We start from the raw sequence: 23,401 nt of genomic DNA, 5'->3' as shown, positions 1-23,401 counted from the left end.
CTGAAGATGGCAGACCAGTATGACCAGATGAAGGAATGTCATCCTTGATTTTCTGTTTTCTTTGCCTTAAGGATATAAACTGGAAGTCCACTCTGGAGGTTTTTTTACTCCTTATTGTGTGTTCTGTTATGGCAATATTTTTAAATAAAAGTATTTTTGTTGTTTTTATATGATTATTTTTTATGGTTTCAGTATTCCCTCCGTGGAAACTCATAGCTAAAATGATTACAGTTTCTTATGTATCCAGAAGAGCAGAATATGAAAATGCTTGACTGTCAAACTATGATGTCATTTGATTTCTGCTAAACAGTTGTTTTACATACTACAGTTATGACTTTTATGAATTTTATGCAATGTCAAGGTTGCTGATCACAAGTATGATAATATTTTTGATATTTGATTCTTTACCGGTGGTCCTGGCCCTCTTAAATGCCACTCGCAGATGTTTACAAATGCCATATATTTGCATGTGGGCGGTTATGAATATGATATTATTTTGTATTTTTTTGTTTTATATTTATTTGATTTTTGATTTTTGATCTTTACTATAAGGATCTAACCCTCTGTGGACCTCTATCAGAGGGTCAAAAAATGACAAATTTCTATTACAATTAAATGTATATGTTTAGACTTTAAACATTTAAATAGATGCACACATTTTAATATTTCAAGTGTATGATGCTATGGTTCTTGTTTATTATATACCTCTGCTCATGAAGTTATTCATTACATTTCTTATTAACACCCCAAATTAGGGTGACTTAAGCTAATCTAGACTTTTTTAAGGTTCAGAACCTTTAATTCTTTGAATTTCTTTGACCAGCAGCCCAACAATATTGAAATGCAAAGCAAGCCAACAGATCATCAGTTAGCTCAGTGGTTTCCAACTCAGTCCCTGGATAGCCACCATCTTTGCTTCAACAAATTACTTAATTAGAAGGCAATTCTTGCTGTTAATGAAACTCACTATTTAATGGTTTGTTAGTGCTCTCATTCTGCCACACCAGATGGAATTATTGATTTCTTTTTTTCTGAGAGCACCATCAACATGTTTTGCAGACAGGAGCAGACCACAATTTCCTTTACTTTCCCTTTTTTTCCAAACATTTTATGAAAAAAAGTATTTATGAATGACACACAAGTGCAGATGGATTTAAGTTAGGTAGACATCTCTTGGCAACAGTTGGTTATTAATTAAGAAAGTGGCTGGAACAAAAACCTGCTACTGTAGCCCTTCAGGATCTGAGTTTGACACCTCTGCTAGATGGTACACTCTGATAACAGTATAATGAGATTTTAACATTTACAAATAGGACACACAAACACTAATAATCTACCTCTTTGCATTAGAGAGACCAAATCAGGTTCCCCACTTAAATAAACAGCAAAGACTCTTGTTTTGGTATTGTGTGGCCCGTTGTAGTGGTCATTGAGACTTCTCATGCTACCTCTTAGAATATGGATTAATTCTAATGTTTAAATATTAATTGTTTTTTTCCATTCTGTTTTTCTTTTCTCTGTACTGCAGTGGTTCCTAGCATTACTGTCAGTTTTAATCAAATTTTACTTCATGTTCATAAAACGAGACTGCAGAGTTGTTGGAAGATATTTGCTTCACAAGAGAACCGGTAGATGCCCCCTTTGTGGGGCCAGAGTAAAATCAGACATTAACTTATATAATAATCATTAGTAGGTTTACGAACCTGCTTTATAGAAAAAATATTTATTTACGTACCTACTTACCTATCTATTTATGTATTAATTTATTTAAAAAGCTTCTGTAAAATGCCATATAACCCCCTGAAGTTCTATCTAGTTCTAAGATAGAGTGATTTTCATATATACAGTATTTGAGTATATCCATCTTCATGTTAAATGGTAGTTTTGTATTCTATATGATTTTTGTGTGTTTAATTGCATGATATATTTGGGTTTTAATGAATGTTATGGGCGGCACGGTGGCGCAGTGGGTAGCGCTGCTGCCTCGCAGTTGGGAGATCTGGGGACCTGGGTTCACTTCCCAGGTCCTCCCTGCGTGGAGTTTGCATGTTCTCCCCGTGTCTGCGTGGGTTTCCTCCGGGCGCTCCGGTTTCCTCCCACAGTCCAAAGACATGCAGGTTAGGTGGATTGGCGATTCTAAATTGGCCCTAGTGTGTGCTTGGTGTGTGGGTGTGCTTGTGTGTGTCCTGCGGTGGGTTGGCACCCTGCTCAGGATTGCTTCCTGCCTTGTGCCCTGTGTTGGCTGGGATTGGCTCCAGCAGACCCCCGTGACCCTGTGTTCGGATTCAGCGGGTTGGAAAATGGATGGATGGATGGATGAATGTTATTGTGTCTTAAGGCCCTGTCACACTATTTTTCCATAGACTTTCTGTCACAGACTTTATTTACATAATCCTACCAAGTTGAGAGTAGTACGCCATGCTCCCGTGACCATAAGTCGTGTAGTTTGACCTCCCCAGCGACTCACTTCAACTAGGAAAAAGTGAGTCTCAATTTTTTAGGCCTAGCAAACAGTAGAGAGGCTTGTCTGTCTAATGACTTATGTTTTATGTATAACAACATGATGGAAAAAAGAAACAAAAATGGCAGCATTTGCAGCTGCACTGACCATACCTGGAAAGCATTTGTATACCGGTGGCACAGTCAAACTGCACGTTATTCGCTGACAGACAAAGGGGCGAGCTCCCAATACTTTAGGAATGCGATACTGAACTGAAAAGTCTGCACAGAGTCAACTAATTTGTCATGCCCTGCAATTTCGACTTGTGTGATCTGACATGCTCGGACATTGAGATCAGATGTCTACTTTGACATCACCTTCAATTAGACATTGTGAGTTGTGATGCCAGCCTTATTAGTAAAACTGTATAGAACTTGTAAACATCAAATGTACCATATAGATATAAAAAAGAACTAACTTTCACAAATGACAGATTTTAATTCTTTAGTCAATTATACAGTACATGTTTTTGCACTATTGGAAGAAACCCAGCACCCCTATACCAGATTTATATGGCCACAGAGAGAAGTAAACTCCACGGAGCCAGCAATCCTAGCTCCTGGTTACGTCACTGCCTTTTATAATATGCCCACTCACAATGTGATTTCATCAAACAATTAAAATAATTGCATTAGAAAGGTAACAATAAAATGCTGGCAACAAAGTTTACAAACACCCTAGCCGAGTCATTTGATAGTTCTGTAAAATGCGAAGTATTTATGACTAAAAAGACTGAGAAAGACCACCCAGTCAGGAATTTAATCAATTTAAACACTTGAAGAGGTTGATTAAGTTGACTGAGATCAGCAGCCACATTGATCTGCTAAGACTATATTGCAACATCCTGATTTTGCAGAATGGTGCTTTAAAAGGTCACTTTTCTGCAGAATATTCTTTAGATGTTATTGAACTCCATATCCTTACACATTCAGAAAGGCTATTTGCATTTTCTGCGTAATGTAAAATTCATTATTGTGCTTTAGAAGAAAACTCACAACAAATTTGTCTGTGATGGACATCTTTAAACCACTTACCTGTAGGATTTCTTTATCTCCTCGTGTGCAGAACCTTTCTCTAAGCCCAAAATTTGGTACAGTGCTTCTCCTGAGGTGGAGAGGGCCCTTTGTCTTTGCTCAGCCATGTTATCTGAGCATTACCTAAACATGACAAAACAAAGAGAGAAATGCAACAATATATTTGTTAGGAACATCTCTATATATATAAAATTAAACGTCTGTCTGTCTGTCCGCTTTTCGTGAGAGAACTACTTAATGGATTTAGATCAGGGTTTTTTCTATAATTTGCTTGAACATTCCGTATTAAGTATTATAGTTCAGTTGCGGCACCAATTTATCTGCACAAATTCGAGAGAGACGCTCCTGGCCAAGGGGAGGGTGGTGGAGCCATCCTCACTCACGCGCCAGCCTCGGTTCGAGTTGCTCCCCCTCTCACCACGTGTTGGAGCGTACCTTGCCTCTGCTTAGCTAGCGATACCTGTTCCTTCAGCAGACATTATCATCTAGAGATTGTTAAAGAGTAACGTTTGATGTTTTTGAGAGAAAGATCACAGCTACGTGTGTTTTAGATGTTACCTGCGCATTGGCAGAGGTATCATGGCCACGTGTTTTTCTCCCTACATGGGGGATGTTCTCTCATCAGAGCTGAACACGATCAGATACAGTGGCAACGTTTCACGTTGGAGCGTACCTACCTTCCACTAGGCCAGAAATACCCTGCCAACTTTTTACATTTTTGGCAAAGATATCACAGCTACATTCTCACCCCTGAGAGCAAAACCAAAATTATTGTATATCAAGAGGCCCTCGGATATGAAAGCTATTGTGGTAAATCAGCCTGGACACAAACACGCAGGCACAAGATGTCCCGAATTCACACACGTTTTATTTAAAGTCCAGCACACATCACAGTGTTCATGCACCAAACAACTTTCCGAGTCCGTTTCACTCCCTTCTGGACTTCTCCGGCCGCCTTTCCTCCAGTCCTCCTGAGCGATGCCTTCTTCCTCCCGACTCCGGTTTTCCTGCTTGAGGGAGGTGGCCTCTTTTATAATCACCCGCATGTGCTCCAGGTGCTCTCTGACAAACTTCCGGGTGTCCCTAGAATTCCTTCCACCAGCACTTCCGGGTGGGGCAGAAGTGTTGGCATCCAGGGCTCCACAATCCTTCGGGCCATTCCCAGTGGTGACCACGGGCCTAAATAGGGTTGAGCTTCCATGCTCGGTTCCCATGGCCCCCATACAAACCAGGGCGGCTCCCCTCCCGTGGCCCAGGGAAGGTATAATCCCTCTCCCTGTCCTTCCAGGAGTCCTGGCTGGGCATTAGCCCCCAGTCGTCCACCACACTATCAATATAAATTCTTCTCAATACAAATTATTACATTTGTTATTATTGATTTTTAAAGTTTGTCCTGTTTCACTACTATGCTGGCAAAGCCACAGAGGACAGCTAGTCTTAGATATAAAATCAATCACCTGTCTATATTAGTAGTGTTTTGTACGTTACCGATTTGTTATAAGACAGAGCTTGTCTCAGCATTACCAAACATAAGTCAGAACAACAACAATGACATTTGTTTCTCAAGCACATTTTCATACAAAGGATGTAGCTCAAAGTGTTTTAGAAGATGCCAAAGAAGTAGTTACATGCAAAGAAAAACTAATAGAACACAAAAGATAAACAATGTACACATACATAAGAAAGGTATATAGTTAACAGAAATGAAGCCCTTAAAATGTAGAACTGTAGAAAGCAATACTGGGTGGAATGACAGCACACCCACCCGCACGTAATGGGACAATTTAGAGTGGCAGATTAATTATATCTTGCACATCTTTGGGATTTAAGGAGAAAATCATAGTACCTGGAAACACTTCTATGAATTCAAGAAGATGATTCAGTCTGTCTAGATCCGGGCCTGGAGGGATACCCAGATTATCTGGCTCTCTTTCCCATGCTAAAGGGTGAGAGATATGGAGGCAATGATGATATTAGAGCCCTTAAGGTTCATGCTGTAGTTCCAGATGTCTGGTCCTAGCTGAGACTTTAGCACATTTGATTACCTTGTGTAGGCCATTGTCTCAGACCTGAATTTGTGAGACTTTCAAACACACCCTAAGCCCTCCTATGAAACCCCTAAGTTAACACCCTCCCACCTGAACCTCTGAGACCAGACAAAGGTATATATCTAGACCAAATTAATATTAAAATTGAAGCACAGAAATAAAGTACAAAGATAAAGGATTACATACAATATATAAGTAATGTTAAAATAGTATTCTTACACCAGTTCAGCAACAATGACACAGATTCAGACTTTCCTCTCTATTGTCAAGATAATCGCTGTATTTTACAAATTTCTTTCAGTTTTTGTAAGAAAAAAAATGGTGCAACTTTTTGTTCCTCCCATGGACTTTCACTTCCTAGATGGTGTAATACTTGAAATAAGCAATTTCTATTTTATATCTAATTACTCATTAAACATATAATAAAATATACATGTCTTTACATAGTTAATATTTCCTTATATATCTTAAGTTTCACACTTTTATCTAAACAGAGTCTAAATCTAATAACATTTCAAACCATAATATCTGAGTAATAAAGCAGTTCAGTTTTCATCCTCTCACAAACAAAAATTGGAAAACTGTTTAGTTCAAGTTTTTCTCATGTTATTTATAGGAAATTAGAAAATTATTTAGTTTCGGTCTTAATACGAGAACTTCAGAAACCCTCCCATTTCAAAAGCTGAGGTTATTGTGCAAAATTAGACCAAAATTGTGCTTTTGTCATTTTTCTGTTCAGTTCATTACATAATCTTCAACTTCTTTAAACTGTCTGCCAATTTAAATTGTTTTTATCATCTGAGTGTCTCCAGTCCATTGTTGACCTTACTGGGGTTTCATTAGTGGGCAGGGAGTCTGGTTTTCTTGACAAGACTCTACTCAGACATTATGAAGGTTTGGAATTAATCACAGGTCTCTTGATTTCTGATGCAGCAGCTTTTAATAACTGTGTCACCATCTTGTCCATCATATAGTCAGGACCATAACCTTTTGGACTGTGATATGATTTTCATAATTTTGGCTCTGTGCGCCACCACATAGAACTTGAAATGAAGCAATCAAAATTGAAGTGTAGATTTGCAGTTTTAATTTAAGGGTTTTAACAAAAATATCATATGAGCCATTTAGGAATGACGGTCAATATTATACAGTACATGGTCCCCCCATTTTCAGGGCCTCAAAAATAGTAGGACAAACTAACATAATCATGAATTTAACGATCATTTTCAATACTTGGTTAAAAATCTTTTGCCATCAATGACTGCTGGGTTTCCACTCTAGTGATACTTTCCCAGGCCTTTACTGCAGCTATCTTCAGGTGTATTTGTTTGTAGGAATTTCTGCCTTCAGTTTTGTCTTCACCAAGTGAAATGCGTGACCGGTTAAATTGAGATCAATTGATTGACTTGGCTATTGAAGAATCTTCCACTTCTTTCCCTTGAAAAGCACTTGGTTTGCTGTCACAGTATGTTTTGACTCATTGTTCATCTGTACTGTGAAGCATCATCCTATCGGTTTTGCAGCATTTGGATGAATCTGAGCAGACAGTGTAGCCTTTACACTTCAGAAATCATCTTACAACTTTTGTGAGTATTCACATCATCAATAAACACCAGTAAACACACATGCGCATGGGAGGCAGTCAAAGGGCTTAACAGAGGGTAAGATGTCAGCTCGAGGGTTGTTGAAGTGCACTAATCTCTCTTCTCCCTTTTCCACAGATAAACAGAAGGGAAACCCAATTAAACCAGCACAAACTTCTGCCCTCTTCTCAAGATCACACTCTCCTACTGACCTCATTTTCCGCCATTCCCAAAACAGAACACTCTTTTCCTGCACAGCCACTATAAAAACCCACATCCTTTATTCCTCAGTCGATTGGGACTCAGTCTTTGATGAGTACTCATTGCATTAATTTGTCTTGCCTGTCAATATACGGGGTGGCTCCCCCAAACCTTTTTATTTGTTTTGTTTTCTCATTACTGCAATCACGAATGCCCATGCCATAACACTGCCTTCACCATGTTCCACAGATGATGTGGTATACTACAGATCATAAGCCGTTCTCTTCTCCATATTCTTCTCTGTGCATCATTCTGGTACATATTGATCTTAATTACATTTGTCCAAAAAATACTGTTCCAAATCTGTCAAAGTCTAGTCCGTCCTTCCTATGCTTGAGGTCTACCAGTGGTTTGCACCTTGTGGTAAACCCTCTGTCTTTTCTTTTGTGAAGTTTTCTTTTGTAGACTTTGGCAATGATAGATCTACTTCCTGGAGAGTGTTCTTGGGTTATCTATATGTTGTGAATTGGTTTTTCTTCACCAAGGAAAGAATTCTGCAATCATCCAGCTCAGTTGTTTTCCATGGTTGCCCAGGGCTTCTGGTGTTGCTGAGTTCACCAGTGTGTTCCTTCTTTTTAAGAATGTACCATATGGTTGATTTGACCACTCCTCGTGGTTCTGCTGTCCCTTGGGTAGCTTTGTTTTGTTTTCCCTGCCTAATGATGTCTTGTTTTTACTTGCATGGACAGCTCTTTGGACCTCATGTTGAGAGGTCACAGTGATAGCTTGGAATCAACCTCAGACCTTCTACCTGCTTAATAGTTAATGAAATAATGAGGGAACTGCTCACACCTGGCTTTGGAACAACTTGTCACCCCCTGGAAATGGGGGGACCATGTATAAAAATTTCTACCATTCTTAAATGGCTCATACAACATTTCTGTTAAACCTATTGAATTAATGCTGAAAGTCTACACTTCAATCATGTAATTATTTCTTCATTTCAAAACCATTGTTGTGGTGTATAGAGCCAAAATTATGGACCTAACTATATCAAAAAATAAATTAATATTTAATTTGCTGTTTTTTCCTGAGGGCACCATGAGAATGCACTTCACAAAGAACAACAACAATGCACTTTATGGCAGCAAGATAATAAAATATGATACAAGATCATTCAAAGATATGAGACAAAAAATTAAATTGATCAGCTAATGAATTGTTATATAGTGACTTTTACCTCATAAAAAATATTTTAATCAACAACAACTAACTAAACAATCACCTAATTATGGGTGGCAGTCAACTGAGAATAATTGTGTATTGCTGTACAGTCTCAGTTTGAAAAACAATTTAGAAAATGTACACATGGCAAAGCATACATGTGACGTGAGGGACCAACTGGTGTCCCTGCCAGGGTGTATCCTACTCCCTTACCTCTCCAGAAGGCCATGGGAAATGAAGGATGGTTGGGGAGCGGTGATATTGCCCTGCCATGCAAGGACATGGCCATAGGAAGATGCTGCAGCAGCTGCTTCACTAGGGTTGGAGTTCCAGCAACCTTGGAAGGATGCTCAGATTGGATTTGGGTACCTAGAACCTCAGGACAGTAGATGACTGCCTGTAACAGGCAGAATGTTTCCCCATACACTAGGTGGCAGCATCCTGTCTGGCGAGCCCCAGTATGGACATATGCAGGGCAGCATGAGAGTTGTAGTCCTAGGGGCCTGCCCTTCTTCCACCAGGGGGAGCTGTTGGATACTGACAGCTCAAGAACCGTAGCAGTCCTGCCTGATCCAGAAGTACTCTTGGGTCCAGAGTTAAAAGTGAGCCCTCCACTTGGATTAGGAGGAGTCGGAGTCGCATGTGGAGGAGGGTTTGAAAGTGAAGGAGAAACAAAAGAGTTGTTCTGTATTGCTGAGCTGTGCGGAAGGTTTTGTTTAAATTAAAAACACTTTCATTGAACTGGGATTGCTGTGATGCAGTTGTGTCTGGGGGTTTGGTGTGCTGATATGCCTCCCAGAGGCCACAGTGATTAAACAGATTTGAAAGTTGAAGCATTTTACATTTATTTGATTCTTCAAAGAGTCAGATATCCCATTTTTGTTTATTAAATACTTTTGTAACAGTGAGTGATATTCAAAAATCCCAGTAATAGAACAGAATAACATTAAATTAAATACAGTAATCCCTCCTCCATCGCGGGGGTTGCGTTCCAGAGCCACCCGCGAAATAAGAAAATCTGCGAAGTAGAAACCATATGTTTATATGGTTATTTTTATATTGTCATGCTTGGGTCACAGATTTGCGCAGAAACACAGGAGGTTGTAGAGAGACAGGAACGTTATTCAAACACTGCAAACAAACATTTGTCTCTTTTTCAAAAGTTTAAACTGTGCTCCATGACAAGACAGAGATGACAGTTCCGTCTCACAATTAAAAGAATGCAAACATATTTTCCTCTTCAAAGGAGTGCCCGTCAGGAGCAGAGTCTGTCAGAAAGACAGAGAGTAAATCAAACAAATCAATAGGGCTGTTTTGCTTTTAAGTATGCGAAGCACCGCGGCACAAAGCTGTTGAAGGCGGCAGCTCACACCCCCTCCGTCAGGAGCAGAGAAATAGAGAGAGAGAGAGAGAGAGAGACAGAGTAAAACAAAGTCAAAAATCAATACGTGCCCTTTGAGCTTTTAAGTATGCGAAGCACCGTGCAGCATGTCCTTCAGGAAGCAGCTGCACACAGAAGGTAGAAACGTCCCTATCGTCTAGGTGTGCGAACAGCCCCCCTGCTCACACCCCCCTACGTCAGCGAAAGAGAGAGAGAGAGAGAGAAAGTAAGCTGGGTAGCTTCTCAGCCATCTGCCAATAGCGTCCCTTGTATGAAATCAACTGGGCAAACCAACTGAGGAAGCATGTACCAGAAATTAAAAGACCCATTGTCCGCAGAAACCCGCGAAGCAGCGAAAAATCCGCGATATATATTTAAATATGCTTACATATAAAATCCGCGATGGAGTGAAGCCGCGAAAGGCGAAGCGCGATATAGCGAGGGATCACTGTATTTTAAATTTCACTTTAGAACACCATATAGTTAAAAAATATGGCTCAATAGCTTTCACAGACATCAGATTCTAATTTTACTGATGCACAAACAGCATTGCCTGTTGAACTGCGGTTTGTTTTTGTGGAGAGTGAGAGTCTGTGAGTAATTGTCGTGCAAATGTCTTAAACATAACATTTTTGAAAGACATTCCCGAAGAGCTCAAATCTCTCAAGTCTCAATATAAAATGTTGGCTGCTTCAGACCACGATGGAGAGCCCGTCTGGAGTTTTGCCAACAAATTACAGTATTGGAGAAATGTTAAATCATTATAATGTGTGGATAGTGTGTCTGTGGGGTTGATTATAGTCTAACATAAAATTTGAGTTTGTGTTTGTTGACACATCCTTTTTTTCCTTTTACATTAATTTCAAGATAAATTACTTTTTTGTGGATTTTACTTTATTGTTAAATCTCCAACAGCAGCAGAAGTAAGCTGGTGTACAAGCAGCTCCTAAACACACTTCTGTGGTGTTTGATTAACTTGAACTGGGGGTCTGTCTACAAAATATACAAATTGAAGTGACCTCTCCCAAAGTTAATTTGAACCAGTTAACTAATCTGTAACTGAAGTAACACAGAATGTTTCTCTGTTTAAAGACAGACAAGTTTGAAAATTCATCAGTGTTTTTCAAAGGGAGATACTGAAATTTCGAAATATGGCAGCATGCTTGAGATATCTAAGCAAATATTGAACTGTCCTGACAAGTTTCCTCGAAGGATACGTGTGCCAAATGTCAATAAAATCAGGAGTCGGAGTCGCATGTGGAGGAGGGTTTGGAAGTAAAGGAGTAATCAGTTCACAGGGAGCTGAATTATTTTATATGTATTATTTTACAAGGCTTAATCAGAAGTAAAGGCAATTTGAAAATCACGCAGTAACTGCAACTGTTAGAAGCTGATGTAATACAACACATTCACAATGGCTTATGGGTAGTTCAACCACACACTGCGCAGTACTCTGTCATTAATCTAGTTGAAGCCAAGGTCAAATAAACATGGATTCTCTGCTGTGGAATTGCACCATTGTTGAACAGTGCACCATGGTGAGATTTCTTTGGGGAGAATGAATGGAACCTGTTGAAATTCACTGAAGGATGTTGGCTTGTGGATCAGTAAACTGTTTGGATACCCATTTTGTGCAAACTTTATGGTACCCCATGTCATCATGCACTGTGGCATGTGCAGGTCCATAGCTGATATCCAAATGTGCAGCAACAACGGAAAATGTAATCTGTCGGTCTTCTCTGATGAAGGCATGAGCTTCATCAGTTACACTTGTTTCTCTCACTTTAAACCTTTCTACCCATTCCTAAACTTTTCACTGAGTCGTGCTGTTTTTTTTTTTTTGGCTTTCCCTTAAAGATAGGATGAGAAGCTCAGTCATCCGGGAGGGGCTCAGAGTAGAGCCGCTGCTCCTCCGCATCGAGAGGAGTCAGATGAGGTGGCTCGGGCATCTGATCAGGATGCCTCCTGGACGCCTCCCTGGTGAGGTGTTCCAGGCACGTCCAACCGGGAGGAGGCCCCGGGGAAGACCCAGGACACGCTGGAGGGACTATGTCTCTCGACTGGCCTGGGAACGCCTTGGGATTCTCCCGGAAGAGCTAGAAGAAGTGGCCGGGGAGAGGGAAGTCTGGGCATCTCTGCTCAAGCTGCTGCCCCCGCGACCCGACCTCGGATAAGCGGGAGACAATGGATGGATGGATGGATGGATGGTGCTGTTTTCATTTCCCTACTGAGCCAGTATCCTTCAGTGAATTTCAGCAGATTTCAGTCCCTCTGCCCAAGGAAACCTCACTATGGTGTGTTATTTAACAATGGTGCAATCCTGCAGTGGGGCATCCATGTTCATTTGAATTTGGCATCAACTGGACTGATGTCAGAACACTGCACTGTGCATGTTTGAAGTACCCATAAGCCCTTGCGAACGTGTTACATTGCATCAACTTCTATCCGTTACTGTTACTGTGTAATTTTCAAATTTCCTTTACTTTTTGATTTACCCTCGCATATGTAAATGCACCCAAAAAAGTAGGTCATTCATTCCATTTTCAAACCCACCTCATCAAGAGTAGGTTCTTGTTTTGTGCCAGCGCTGCCCAGATAGGCTCCACTGGGTAAAGCAAGGAAAAAAAATAGAAAGATGAAAGATTCACAATGCATTGTGTGGATTCTCCATCAATCTGTTTTACAAACCCTCTTGAGGTGCCAGAGTTCATTGTGGTAGCATGAAGCATAAGACAAGAGGTAACCAGTAACTGTACTGCAGTCAGTCACCTGTGAGCACATTTGTGTTCACAGACCTATTTGCACATGTAGAGCCAATTTAATTTCACTCATCTTTGCAGTATTTGAGGAAAGAAGAGTACTTGGAGAAAAGAAGAGACACATGGATAAAGGCAGGACATGCAAACTCCAAACAAATGAAGATCAGGCCGGGGAAATAATAAATCTTGTAACATTGAGGAAGCTGGGTCATGCAAAAATAATTGAATTTCTTTTAGATGTGAGACTCATGAAGCAATCATTTGTCAATAATGTCATATTAAGATCCCCACATAAACAGAGAAGCCCCTTTTCTGATAAGCTAAATTCATTTTAAATACACTCTAGTGTATTCTGTATGTCCCTCTTTCCATCAGTCCATCCACCTATCCATTTTTTAACCCACTTTTCAAATTTACAGCTCTTTGGAGGTTGAGCCTTTCTGTTCTGTCTGTGAAGATTAATTTAAATCTCTCTTATTATGTTTTTGAAGGTCATTGATCCATTTAGAATTATTATGATTGGAAATGTTATATATAAAACAATTGAACTGGATAACAACAAAGCATCGTCAACTCTGTTTTATTATTTTTGCCTTCTTCTGTTGCTGTTCCTTAAATATATAAAAATGAACATTCCATAAATCTGTTCAGTTGGAATAATCTAATAGATAAATACTCAATATCAGGTGTTTAAATTTTATTCAAATACATTTCTCTGTATTCTGTACACATGACAGTAATGGCTCTATAAACCTATTAATACACAATTATACTGTAATGTCAGAAAAAATAAATGTTTAGCAAGCACTTGCACATCAAATCAGCTCCAGAGCAGTGAGATATTAGCAAAATAGTTTTCATATAAAAAATGGAATTACCTGTTCTCTTACATTTTTCATTTTTATATTTGGATACCGAATGAGTAGTCCACATAAGTAACATTTACAAAACATAAATGAATAGCCACCTTTTGATAAGCTCTACCAGAATAAATATAAATTTAAAACAAATATAATAGTCTCTACCTGTTGCACCTGCCAGAGCCCTCTCTTCTGACGCTTGTTAAAGATAAGCTAGACAGGTCAGAGGAGTCAGGTTGCTCGGCTTGGTGGAGGAAGGGTTGTAGCTAGAATGAATAAAACATTCATCAAATCATGGCTTCACATTTCACAGGCAGCCAATGGGGCAGCTTCCAGGGAGATGTGGGTACTTGCTCGTGTTTCACCCCGGCCCACCTGATGTGTATGAGTCTACAGCAGAAGAGAGGAGTTAAAGCTGTTTGCTTTGCTCCATCAGCTGGCCCGGGGAGATCTGTGGCTGCCATGGAAGGAAACCCAAACTGTGTTGATCTCAGTGATGGCAGCCATTAATTTCACTGCATAGATGTCTGATGCAGAGGCAGTCGGCTGATAATTTCAGATGACTTAAGTACTATTCAATTTAAACTAATGGCTTATAACTTAAATAACTAGATGAAGTCAATTACTGAATCAGTATTTGTTTAATGTAAAATTGTATATTCTGACATAAACGCATGATAATAAGATTAAAAAAATAATGATGCCTGATAGTATAGTGATTTAGTGTTTTCCTCAGTGCCCTTATTTTAAAAACTGTTTATCTTTACAGCACAATAGCTGCACAAAAAAGAAGTGTTTGCCACAAAATCTTCTCATATAATACGCTACCGTGGCTGTCCGTTTGTCTGTCCAGGATTTTAAATCGCCTGTAGCTCGCAAACCGTTTGACCTATTGACCTGAAATTTGGTACATATATACTACGTGACCTCTCTTATCCACTTTCGGGGTGATGATTGACCGCCAAGGTTATTCCTCTGTTTATTTTTATTTAATTTTATTGTAGAATCAACTCTTGGCAGCGGCCAGCAGGGAGGCCATGCAGCGCAAGCGTACGGGCGCCGTTCTCATCCCTACCACCTTCGCCGCCACTTCCCCTACCTCTTCATATCTTAAATCATTCTTGAGGCAGATTGAAGACTTAAGTGCAAGCTTAAGTGAAAAATGAAAGAAAACGTGCTAAGTAATTGCAATACAAACACGGATTTAATCAGTTTTAACGTGAAAAGATGCCGATGAAAGAGAAGAAGAAGAGGGCCGCTAGGGTGGAGAAATGAAGAGCTGCTCAGCAAGCAGCAAGCGTATCAACCTCTGAGCAAACAAATGCTAAATGTACAGAGAAAGAGGATGAAAACTAGGAAAGCTGAAGTCAAGTGTATTTACTGCACGTTATCATGCAGTGTACCGTTACTGGTAACATTAATAATGTCACATTATCTTAATACATGTACTAATTGCACTAATACAATTTCTACAACAACAAAACTCCTCCTCCTGCTCCTACTACTACTACATCTAATAATAAATACACCAAGGTACCTGGATTTAATGGGTACAAAGGCAAAATACAAATAGGAGATAATATTATTACTATGTATTATGCCAATGCCACTACTTATAACAATAATAACAATAAACCTGTCAACCAATCTGTGATGAAGCTGAGACTCAAGACCAACATTTAAGCCAAGACGGTCCTACTGCTGACAAACAAATGCTACTAACATGACCAGTTCTATCACAGTCTTGACAGACCATTCATGGACAAAAGTGTAAGTGTGGCCTGGTTGAACAGCCATGGTTGCTCCTTTTAATCTACCATCACAGCCTCTAAGCTTTGGTTTGAAATTTCATATGAATACAAAGCTCCAGTTCTTCAGTGTTCTTGTCTGCTTTGAACTTCTTTATTGACTCTCAAACAGACCTGGAGTGTTGAAGCCCCTTACTCGAGTTCATTTAGAAGTATTTTAAAAATAATGGTGAGATGCAGCTACTAACCTCTCCTCCTCTTCCAGCCATAGAGTGGTGAAGGAGCCCCTTCTCTTCTGGTTTGACCTGGAAGTCCTGCCCCTCTTTGGTTTCCTGGTTAAAACAAAAACAAAAAAAAAAACCAATGCAACCGGAAGTCAGCATTCATTACACGGACCACAACTGATAGAGCCTGGCTGCCTGTAGCAGCAACCTCAACCACAATCACTAAACATAGCTTTCTTTGTTTTGAAATTCTTTCTTTCTATATTTTTTAATATTAGAATCATTGCTCATTAAATAGTGACCTCTCTGAAGACCCCAACACTTCTACTTGTATTGTCCCTTTTGTCCTCATAATGCACAGAGTGTCACAGTATCACAGTTACCCAAAAGATTCTTTGTAAGAAAAGACCAATACTGCAAAAAAAAAACCAAACACACACATTTGCTAAAAAAGCAGAAGACAATGATCATCATACATATTATACTAAAGAAAAATACTAATACTTAAGAAGAAGAATTATAATAATATTAATATACTGTAGGCTGGTGCAGTGGTACAAAAGTTAGCATTACTGCTCTATAATTCCAGGACCCTCCATTGAATTCCTGAACAAGTTACTGGTGTTGACGTGTCACCTGTTGCAGGGCTGCATTTGCGTCCCAATCTGGGTTGTTCATCGTGTGATGGGTGTGGCAACGCAATATGTCAGTGCTTGGTCTTTACAGTTTCTGTGCACTTTACACGTTCTCAATATGTCCACATCGGTTTTTTCTCTTGCACTGCTGTTTTCCTCCCACGTCACAAATTCCTGCTGTACATGACAGGTGAATTCGTATCCTTAGAATGGCACTGAATGACCGAGAGTGGGAAGGTGTGTGTCAGTGTGCCCTGAGAAGGACTCAACCTGGTAACACTTCCAGAGAGACTCCCAGTGCCAATGTACTGTAAAATGTGGGCTAAAGAATCGTGTGGACCAGTATTTAGTATATGCTAAAGTGTATAAAATGACATGTTAAAATCGTTCAAAAGGTAAAGCTACAATTTCTTAATGTGGAACTATTTATTTAAAACATCTCTTTGAGAATCTTTTTGTTTATATTATCTTCCAAGACCCACCTTCAGTTTTTTTTTTTTTTTAATTTATTTATTATATTTAATTGTTAAGGTATTCTTCACACCCCTTATTAGAAATTTATGCCTCACACTGAGTCGACTGCACCTTCAATTTCGTTGTTCCTTTGTAAAAGTGACAATGACAATAAAGATCTATCTATCTATCTATCTTATCTATCTTATCTATCTTATCTATCTATCTTATCTATCTTATCTATCTATCTTATCTATCTATCGCGATTTCAGGGCCCTGGAGTGAATTGCCACCCTCTGGAAAGAGGAATACTTAAGTGTGGTGGAGATGAATATAAGGACACTACCAGCCTCAAGGGATGTGATAGCTTTATGATACTGCCAGCTGAGCCACTAATAGAGTATCAGGATGTCAACTGCTGCGGTGGGTTGGCACCCTGCCCGGGAATGGTTCCTGCCTTGTGCCCTGTGTTGGCTAGGATTGGCTCCAACAGACCCCCGTGACCCTGTGTTCGGATTCAGTGGGTTGGAAAATGGATGGTTGTCAACTGTATATGACTGCTGTGAAGGGTTCAAAGCCGTATCCATACTTCAGAGAGAGAGGCAGCTGGAAAGAACTAAGCCATAAATGAGTATTCCTGGATAAGAATTAAAAAAGGGCTATGGAAAGTCAAGATAGAAATATAGGCAAGAGATCAAAGTATCCAAAGAATGCCCCCCTCTGTCATCCCTGTGGGCTTTAGTGCCAGAATGCTGTGGTTTGAGAAATGTACAAATGACTATCCCTCAATGGAAGATGATAGTGGCTCCATTTTGTACTCCTTAGAGCCCTTCCAGTTTCGCATATCAGATTATCGAGTCAGTAAATGGTGACACAGCATATTGTCCTTGAACACCTCAACAGTCAAAGCACATACAGTCATATGAAAAAGTTTGGGAACCCCTCTTAATTCTTTGGGTTTTTGTTTGTCATTGGCTGAGCTTTCAATGTAGCAACTTCCTTTTAATATATGACATGCCTTATGGAAACAGTAGTATTTCAGTAGTGACATTAAGTTTATTGGATTAACAGAAAATATGCAATATGCATCATAACAAAATTAGACAGGTGCAAAAATTTGGGCAACCCAACAGAGATAGTACATCAATACTTAGTTGAGCCTCCTTTTGCAAATATAACAGCCTATAGACGCCTCCTATAGCCTTTGATGAGTGTCTGGATTCTGGATGGAGGTAATTTTGACCATTCTTCCATACAAAATCTCTCCAGTTCAGTTAAATTTGATGGCTGCCGAGCATGGACAACCTGCTTCAAATCATCCCATAGATTTTCGATGATATTTAAGTCAGGGGACTGTGATGGCCATTCCAGAACATTGTACTTCTCTCTCTGCATGAATGACTTTGTAGATTTCAAACTGTGTTTTGGGTCATTGTCTTGTTGGAATATCCAACCCCTGTGTAACTTCAACTTTGTGACTGATGCTTGAACATTATCCTGAAGAATTTGTTGATACTGGTTTGAATTCATCTGACCCTCGACTTTAACAAGGGCCCCAGTCCCTGAACTAGCCACACAGCCCCACAGCATGATGGAACCTCCACCAAATTTGACAGTAGGTAGCAGGTGTTTTTCTTGGAATGTGGTGTTCTTCTTCCGCCATGCAAAACGCTTTTTGTTATGACCAAATAACTCAATTTTTGTCTCATCAGTCCAAAGCACTTTGTTCCAAAATGAATCTGGCTTGTCTAAATGAGCATTTGCATACAACAAGCGACTCTGTTTGTGGACTTCTTTCTCATCACCCTGCCATTCAGATGTTCTTTGTGCAAATTGCGCTGAATTGTAGAACGATGTACAGATACACCATCTGCAGCAAGATGTTCTTGCAGGTCTTTGGAGGTGATCTGTGGGTTGTCTGTAACCATTCTCACAATCCTGCGCATATGCCGCTCCTGTATTTTCTTGGCCTGCCAGACCTGCTGGGTTTAACAGCAACTGTGCCTGTGGCCTTCCATTTCCTGATTACATTCCTTAAAGTTGAAACTGACAGTTTAAACCTCTGAGATAGCATTTGTAGCCTTCCCCTAAATCATGAGACTGAACAATCTTTGCTTTCAGATCTTTTGAGAGTTGCTTTGAGGATCCCATGCTGTTACTCTTCAGAGGAGAGTCAAAGGGAAGCACAACTTGCAATTGACTACCTTAAATACATTTTCTCATGATTGGACACAACTGTGTATGAAGTGCAAGGCTTAACAAGCTAATCCAACCAATTTGGTGTTGTAAGTAATCAGTATTGAGCAGTTACATACATTCAAATCAGCAAAATTACAAGGGGACCCAAATTTTTGCACAGCCAGTTTTTCACATTTGATTTAATGTCATACAACTAAATACTGCTTCACTAAAAATCTTTGTTCGGAAAACACCCCAGTACTCAGATGTTCCTAGGAAATGAAAGACATACCACTCTTATCTTTTTTGTTGAAAGTAGAGTAAATTATTATGCAGGCTGAGAGGGGTTCCCAGACTTTTTCATATGACTGTATGTGAGGATGTTTGTTGAGTACGGCTCTGCCTTTGAGACAACTGTTGGAAACGTTGAACTGTGGCACATTTTCAGCAACTGACTGCTGGGTTTGATAACCTGCAGGCCTTAAGTGGTAAAGGAGAAAACTTTCCTTATTGCACATTTTATACACTTTAGTCACCCTAGTTTGTAATCATTTAATATAGCATGAAGTCAAACTGTTTTTTTCCCTGCTCCTATACTTACCTGACACTAGATGTCACTAAAACCGTTTTGATCTCTTTAAATGCAAGCAAAAATAAGTGAAGAGATAAATGAATTAGGAGAACCTAGTACGCTTTACCTGTCCAAATTATTTAAACTGTCAAACTGATTACCAGCTCATTTAAATGGAAGGCTTTGTATCATTTTGAATTCTGTACACACAAAAGTGGAAGGTTAACAAAAAAGAATAACAGAAAAGAGCAAAATTCCCTTTGACTGATTCTTTGAACAAAGGATGCTAGAAAAGTTGTGCTATAGCAATGTAATAAGTGTATGATAGTCAAAGATTTTAATTTATTATTAACATATGACTGCCAAGCCCTTTTTTCAGTGTCCTCATGGCCATCTCCCTTAGCTCATCCTTAATTAGTCGTGTTTAAATGCTGAGTGGTTTTTAGAATAACCTTTGTAGTTGCATTAGCACCGCTGAATCTTGTTATTATGTTAAATGGATTTCAAGGTATTGCTATTCCGAAAATTCAATTTTGAGTTCAAAATTAAACAGCTTTCTCAAGAAACATGTCAGTCTATTGTTTTTTAGCAGAATCAAAGTTACTCTAAATTATGAATTTCACTTTTTTAATAGATTATATCGTTATATTTTGATAAAGTCCGTGTGTTATCTTGCAAAAATTTAGCTGAATACTGTAATGGGAAAATAAAAATAACATTATTTTTATTAAATTTTATACAGTCCACACATACCGGTAACAGCGTTTGACGTAACTGGCCCCGCGTGGAGTTGGTCAGTCCTAGGCCCCACACACCCCTAAGGCCGCCTCTGAGTATGCGAGTGCAACATTGCAACAGTATCACTTAGCACTGTATGATGGTGAGGTCCTCACATTTCTAATTTATTTAAACATATCTGTTATTTCAATACAAACAGATTGTCCCAGTCACGTATGGTTCAAATACATTGTCCTGTTCCTTCTGTATTTCTACAATTGGTGAATTATGAGGTACATAACTTGCTGTCAGTCACACTGGGTATCTCTACTAGGGTCTTAAATTTTTTAGTTTTCATACCAACGCATTACCCACAGTGCCACACTGCCTGCCTTCTCCCCTTGCAGTGGAAGAGACCCCATTAGAGATTGAGAATGCAAAATTCCACAAGAATGTCCTACGCTTATACCGGATAACACATAATAATTGTCGTACATGGCTGGGGATCAGAACCGGCCGGGACGCCTGGAAGGACTGGGTCGTGGCATATTTGTCCTCCGGGCCATGAGGGGGCAACCGCCCTGGAGTAGAAGAGGCCCATGGAAGGGGAGCACGGAGGCTCAAGACCGTTGGGGCCTCTGGTCACTGCCAAGGGTTGCCCCGAGCCTCATGGAGCCCGGGACTTATTTACTTCCACCACAACCATGGAGGACGATCCTTCCAGGGTCACCTGGAGTGCTTCCAGGTGCTCTCCTTACGCTTCCGCCACACCAGGACGTGACGTCATGTATAGCAGCTGGAGCTCATCCGGGTGAGGATAAGAAGGGCCGCCTCCCTCCAATCAGAGAGCTGGAGTCGGGAGCAAGAGCAGGACGAAGCTCCTGGAGAGAGAGTGCAGTTGGCCCAGGGACAAGGAGAGAGAAGGCCCAGGAGAAGGGAGACTGGGGCTGAAGACACTGTGTTGTTGTGTGGGACTGTATGTTGTGTTAACTGGAAGAAAATAAAGAAGCAGTTTGATAAAGATGTGGTCTCCGACTGGTGGTGTCCGGGCAGATATCACATAATGTAAAGAAGAGAAAGCTGATCTGAAATTCTTCATGCATCACCAGAAACCCCCATTCACTAAGTTATAAAGCACTACAAACCAAAAAAACAGAAACTAAAAAAAAAATCCCTTTAGAGAACTTGTCCTTGGCCTCATAAACACCAACAATGATGAGTTACAGCAGTTTTATGGTCAAAACATTCAAATATAATTTCTGATAAGCAAAGTTTTGGCAGAAAGAAAATATCCATCCATTCTTGTTCTGAACCTACTCACTATAATTTAAGGTTACAAAGTTCTGGATCTTAGCCCAGAAACAGCAGGCATAAGGCAAGAATAAACTGATTGAAGTCCATGTGGAATAAGCTTTAGTATGAAAGGTCAGTTACAAAACACTTGGAAAGTATGAAAAAAATATGATCTTTCCTACCACAAGTGATAGGATGATTTAGAGGATGTGGCTTACTTTGCAGTGGCACATTAGGAGTATTCTACTGCAACACATTTCATTCATTTGTTACTTAACATGCTTGTACTCCAACAGTAAAAAAAGTGACACTGTGATCTGTAGCAAGAGTAGGGAGCAGGTTGAGGAGACCCTGGAGAGGTGGAGATTTGCTCTAGAGAGAAAAAGGAATGAAGGTCAGTAGGAAAAAGACAGAATACATGTGAGTGAATGAGAGGGAGGTCAAAGGAATGGTGAGGATGCAGGGAGTAGAATTGGCGAAGGTGGAGGAGTTTAAATACCTGCGATCAACAGTACAGAGTAATGGGGATTGCGGAAGAGAGGTGAAAAACAGAGTGCAGGCAGGGTGGAATGGGTGGAGAAGAATGTCAGGAATAATTGTGACAGACGGTTATCAACAAGAGTGAAAGTGAAGGTCTACCAGACGATAGTGAGACCAGCAATGTTATATGGTTTAGAGACAGTGGCACAGACGAAAAGACAGGAGATGGAGCTGTACGTGGCAGAGTAAAGATGCTAAGATTTGCATTGGGTGTGACGAGGATGGATTGATTAGAAATGAGTACATTAGAGGGTCAGCTCAGGCTGGATGGTTGGGAGGCAAAGTAAGAGGTGAGATTACGTTGGTTTGGTCATGTGCAGAGGAGAGATGCTGAGTATATTGGGAGAAGAATGCTAAGGATAGAGCTGCCAGGGAGGAGGAAAAGAGGAAGGCCTAAGAGGAGGTTTATGGATGTGATGAGAGAAGACATTCAGGTGATGGGTGTAACAGAACAAGATGCAGAGAACAAGGGCAGTGGCAACCCCTAACGGGAGCAGCCGAAAGAAGAAGAAAACTCCAATGGTAAAAGTGTTTGAACTGCAACAGTGCCAATAAAAAGCATTCACTCTCGAAGGTTTTCATATTTTATTGTTAGAATGCATCTCACAAGCTTTCCTAAATCCTAGTAAAAATGAGAGTAGTTTCCTAAATTAGGAAAATTTAAATAATGATTTCATTATATGCAACAACATTGGTTGTTAAATATTGTGTCTTTGTTATACCTATTGGACCTCTGTAAGAATGTCTTCTGTTTTTGTACTTTACTGCTGCAAGCAAATTTCCCTCTGGGATAATAAAGTCTACCTAAACCTAAATCTAAACCTAAACCTACTCCCAATTGTTGGGCCAAATTTACATCACTCACTTAGGATAATTTTTCTACTCTGAAACATTTGAGAAATTCTGCCACAGATCTCGGCAAAGTGATCTATATTAACTACAAACATAAAACACTAAATAATTGATGACATAAGTATTCACATCCTTTAAGGAAGTATTGAGTAGATGCACCTATGACAGCCATGAGAGCCTCAAGTCTGTGTGCACAGGTCTGTGTCTCTCTATCAGCTTTCCACATCTGGACACTGCCATGTTTTCCATTCTTCTTTATAAAACTGCTCAAGCTCTATCAGATTGCATGGAGATCATGAGTGAACAGCCTTATTCAAGTCCAGCCATAAATTTTCCATTAGATTAGATTTGAACTGAGCCATTCCAGGACATTGACATTGTTCTTTTTAAGCCATTCCTATGTAGCTTTGGCTTTATGCTTTGGCTTGTTACTGGAAAACAGATCTCTCACAAGGTTTTCTCCAAATGTTGCTGTATTCCTTTAACCCTCCACCCTCACAAGCTTCCCCAGGCCTGCTACAGGGAAGTATCACCCACAGCATGATGCCACCACCATTGTGCTTCAAGTGGGGATGATTTGTTTTTCATAGTGTGAAATGT

At 39.9% G+C, this 23,401-nt stretch overlaps 1 protein-coding gene across 3 annotated transcripts in view; it reads right to left on the bottom strand.

Moving 5' to 3' along the window:
- The window catches only part of dnajc5b (DnaJ (Hsp40) homolog, subfamily C, member 5 beta), a 67,659-nt gene extending 51,990 nt beyond the window's left edge, over positions 1–15,669 (bottom strand). The window contains exons 1-2 of one of the 3 annotated variants that reach the window (XM_028803580.2): positions 15,587–15,669; positions 3,535–3,657 (exon numbers count right to left, since the gene is read on the bottom strand). In XM_028803580.2, the coding sequence (XP_028659413.1) occupies positions 3,535–3,641 (107 nt within the window). In that variant the 5' untranslated portion in view covers positions 3,642–3,657; positions 15,587–15,669. Of the gene's footprint in view, positions 1–3,534; positions 3,658–5,801; positions 5,901–13,755; positions 13,872–15,586 lie in introns of those variants that run through there. The other 2 variants (XM_028803581.2, XM_028803579.2) reach the window with 2 other exon arrangements.
- Between the last annotated feature and the right edge of the window lie 7,732 nt (positions 15,670–23,401).

This window comes from Erpetoichthys calabaricus, chromosome 6 (genome assembly GCF_900747795.2).
Source record: "Erpetoichthys calabaricus chromosome 6, fErpCal1.3, whole genome shotgun sequence".
NCBI lineage: Eukaryota > Metazoa > Chordata > Cladistia > Polypteriformes > Polypteridae > Erpetoichthys > Erpetoichthys calabaricus.
The sequence above is the reverse complement of the archived record's forward strand: the minus strand, read 5'-3'. Positions and strand labels throughout refer to the sequence as shown.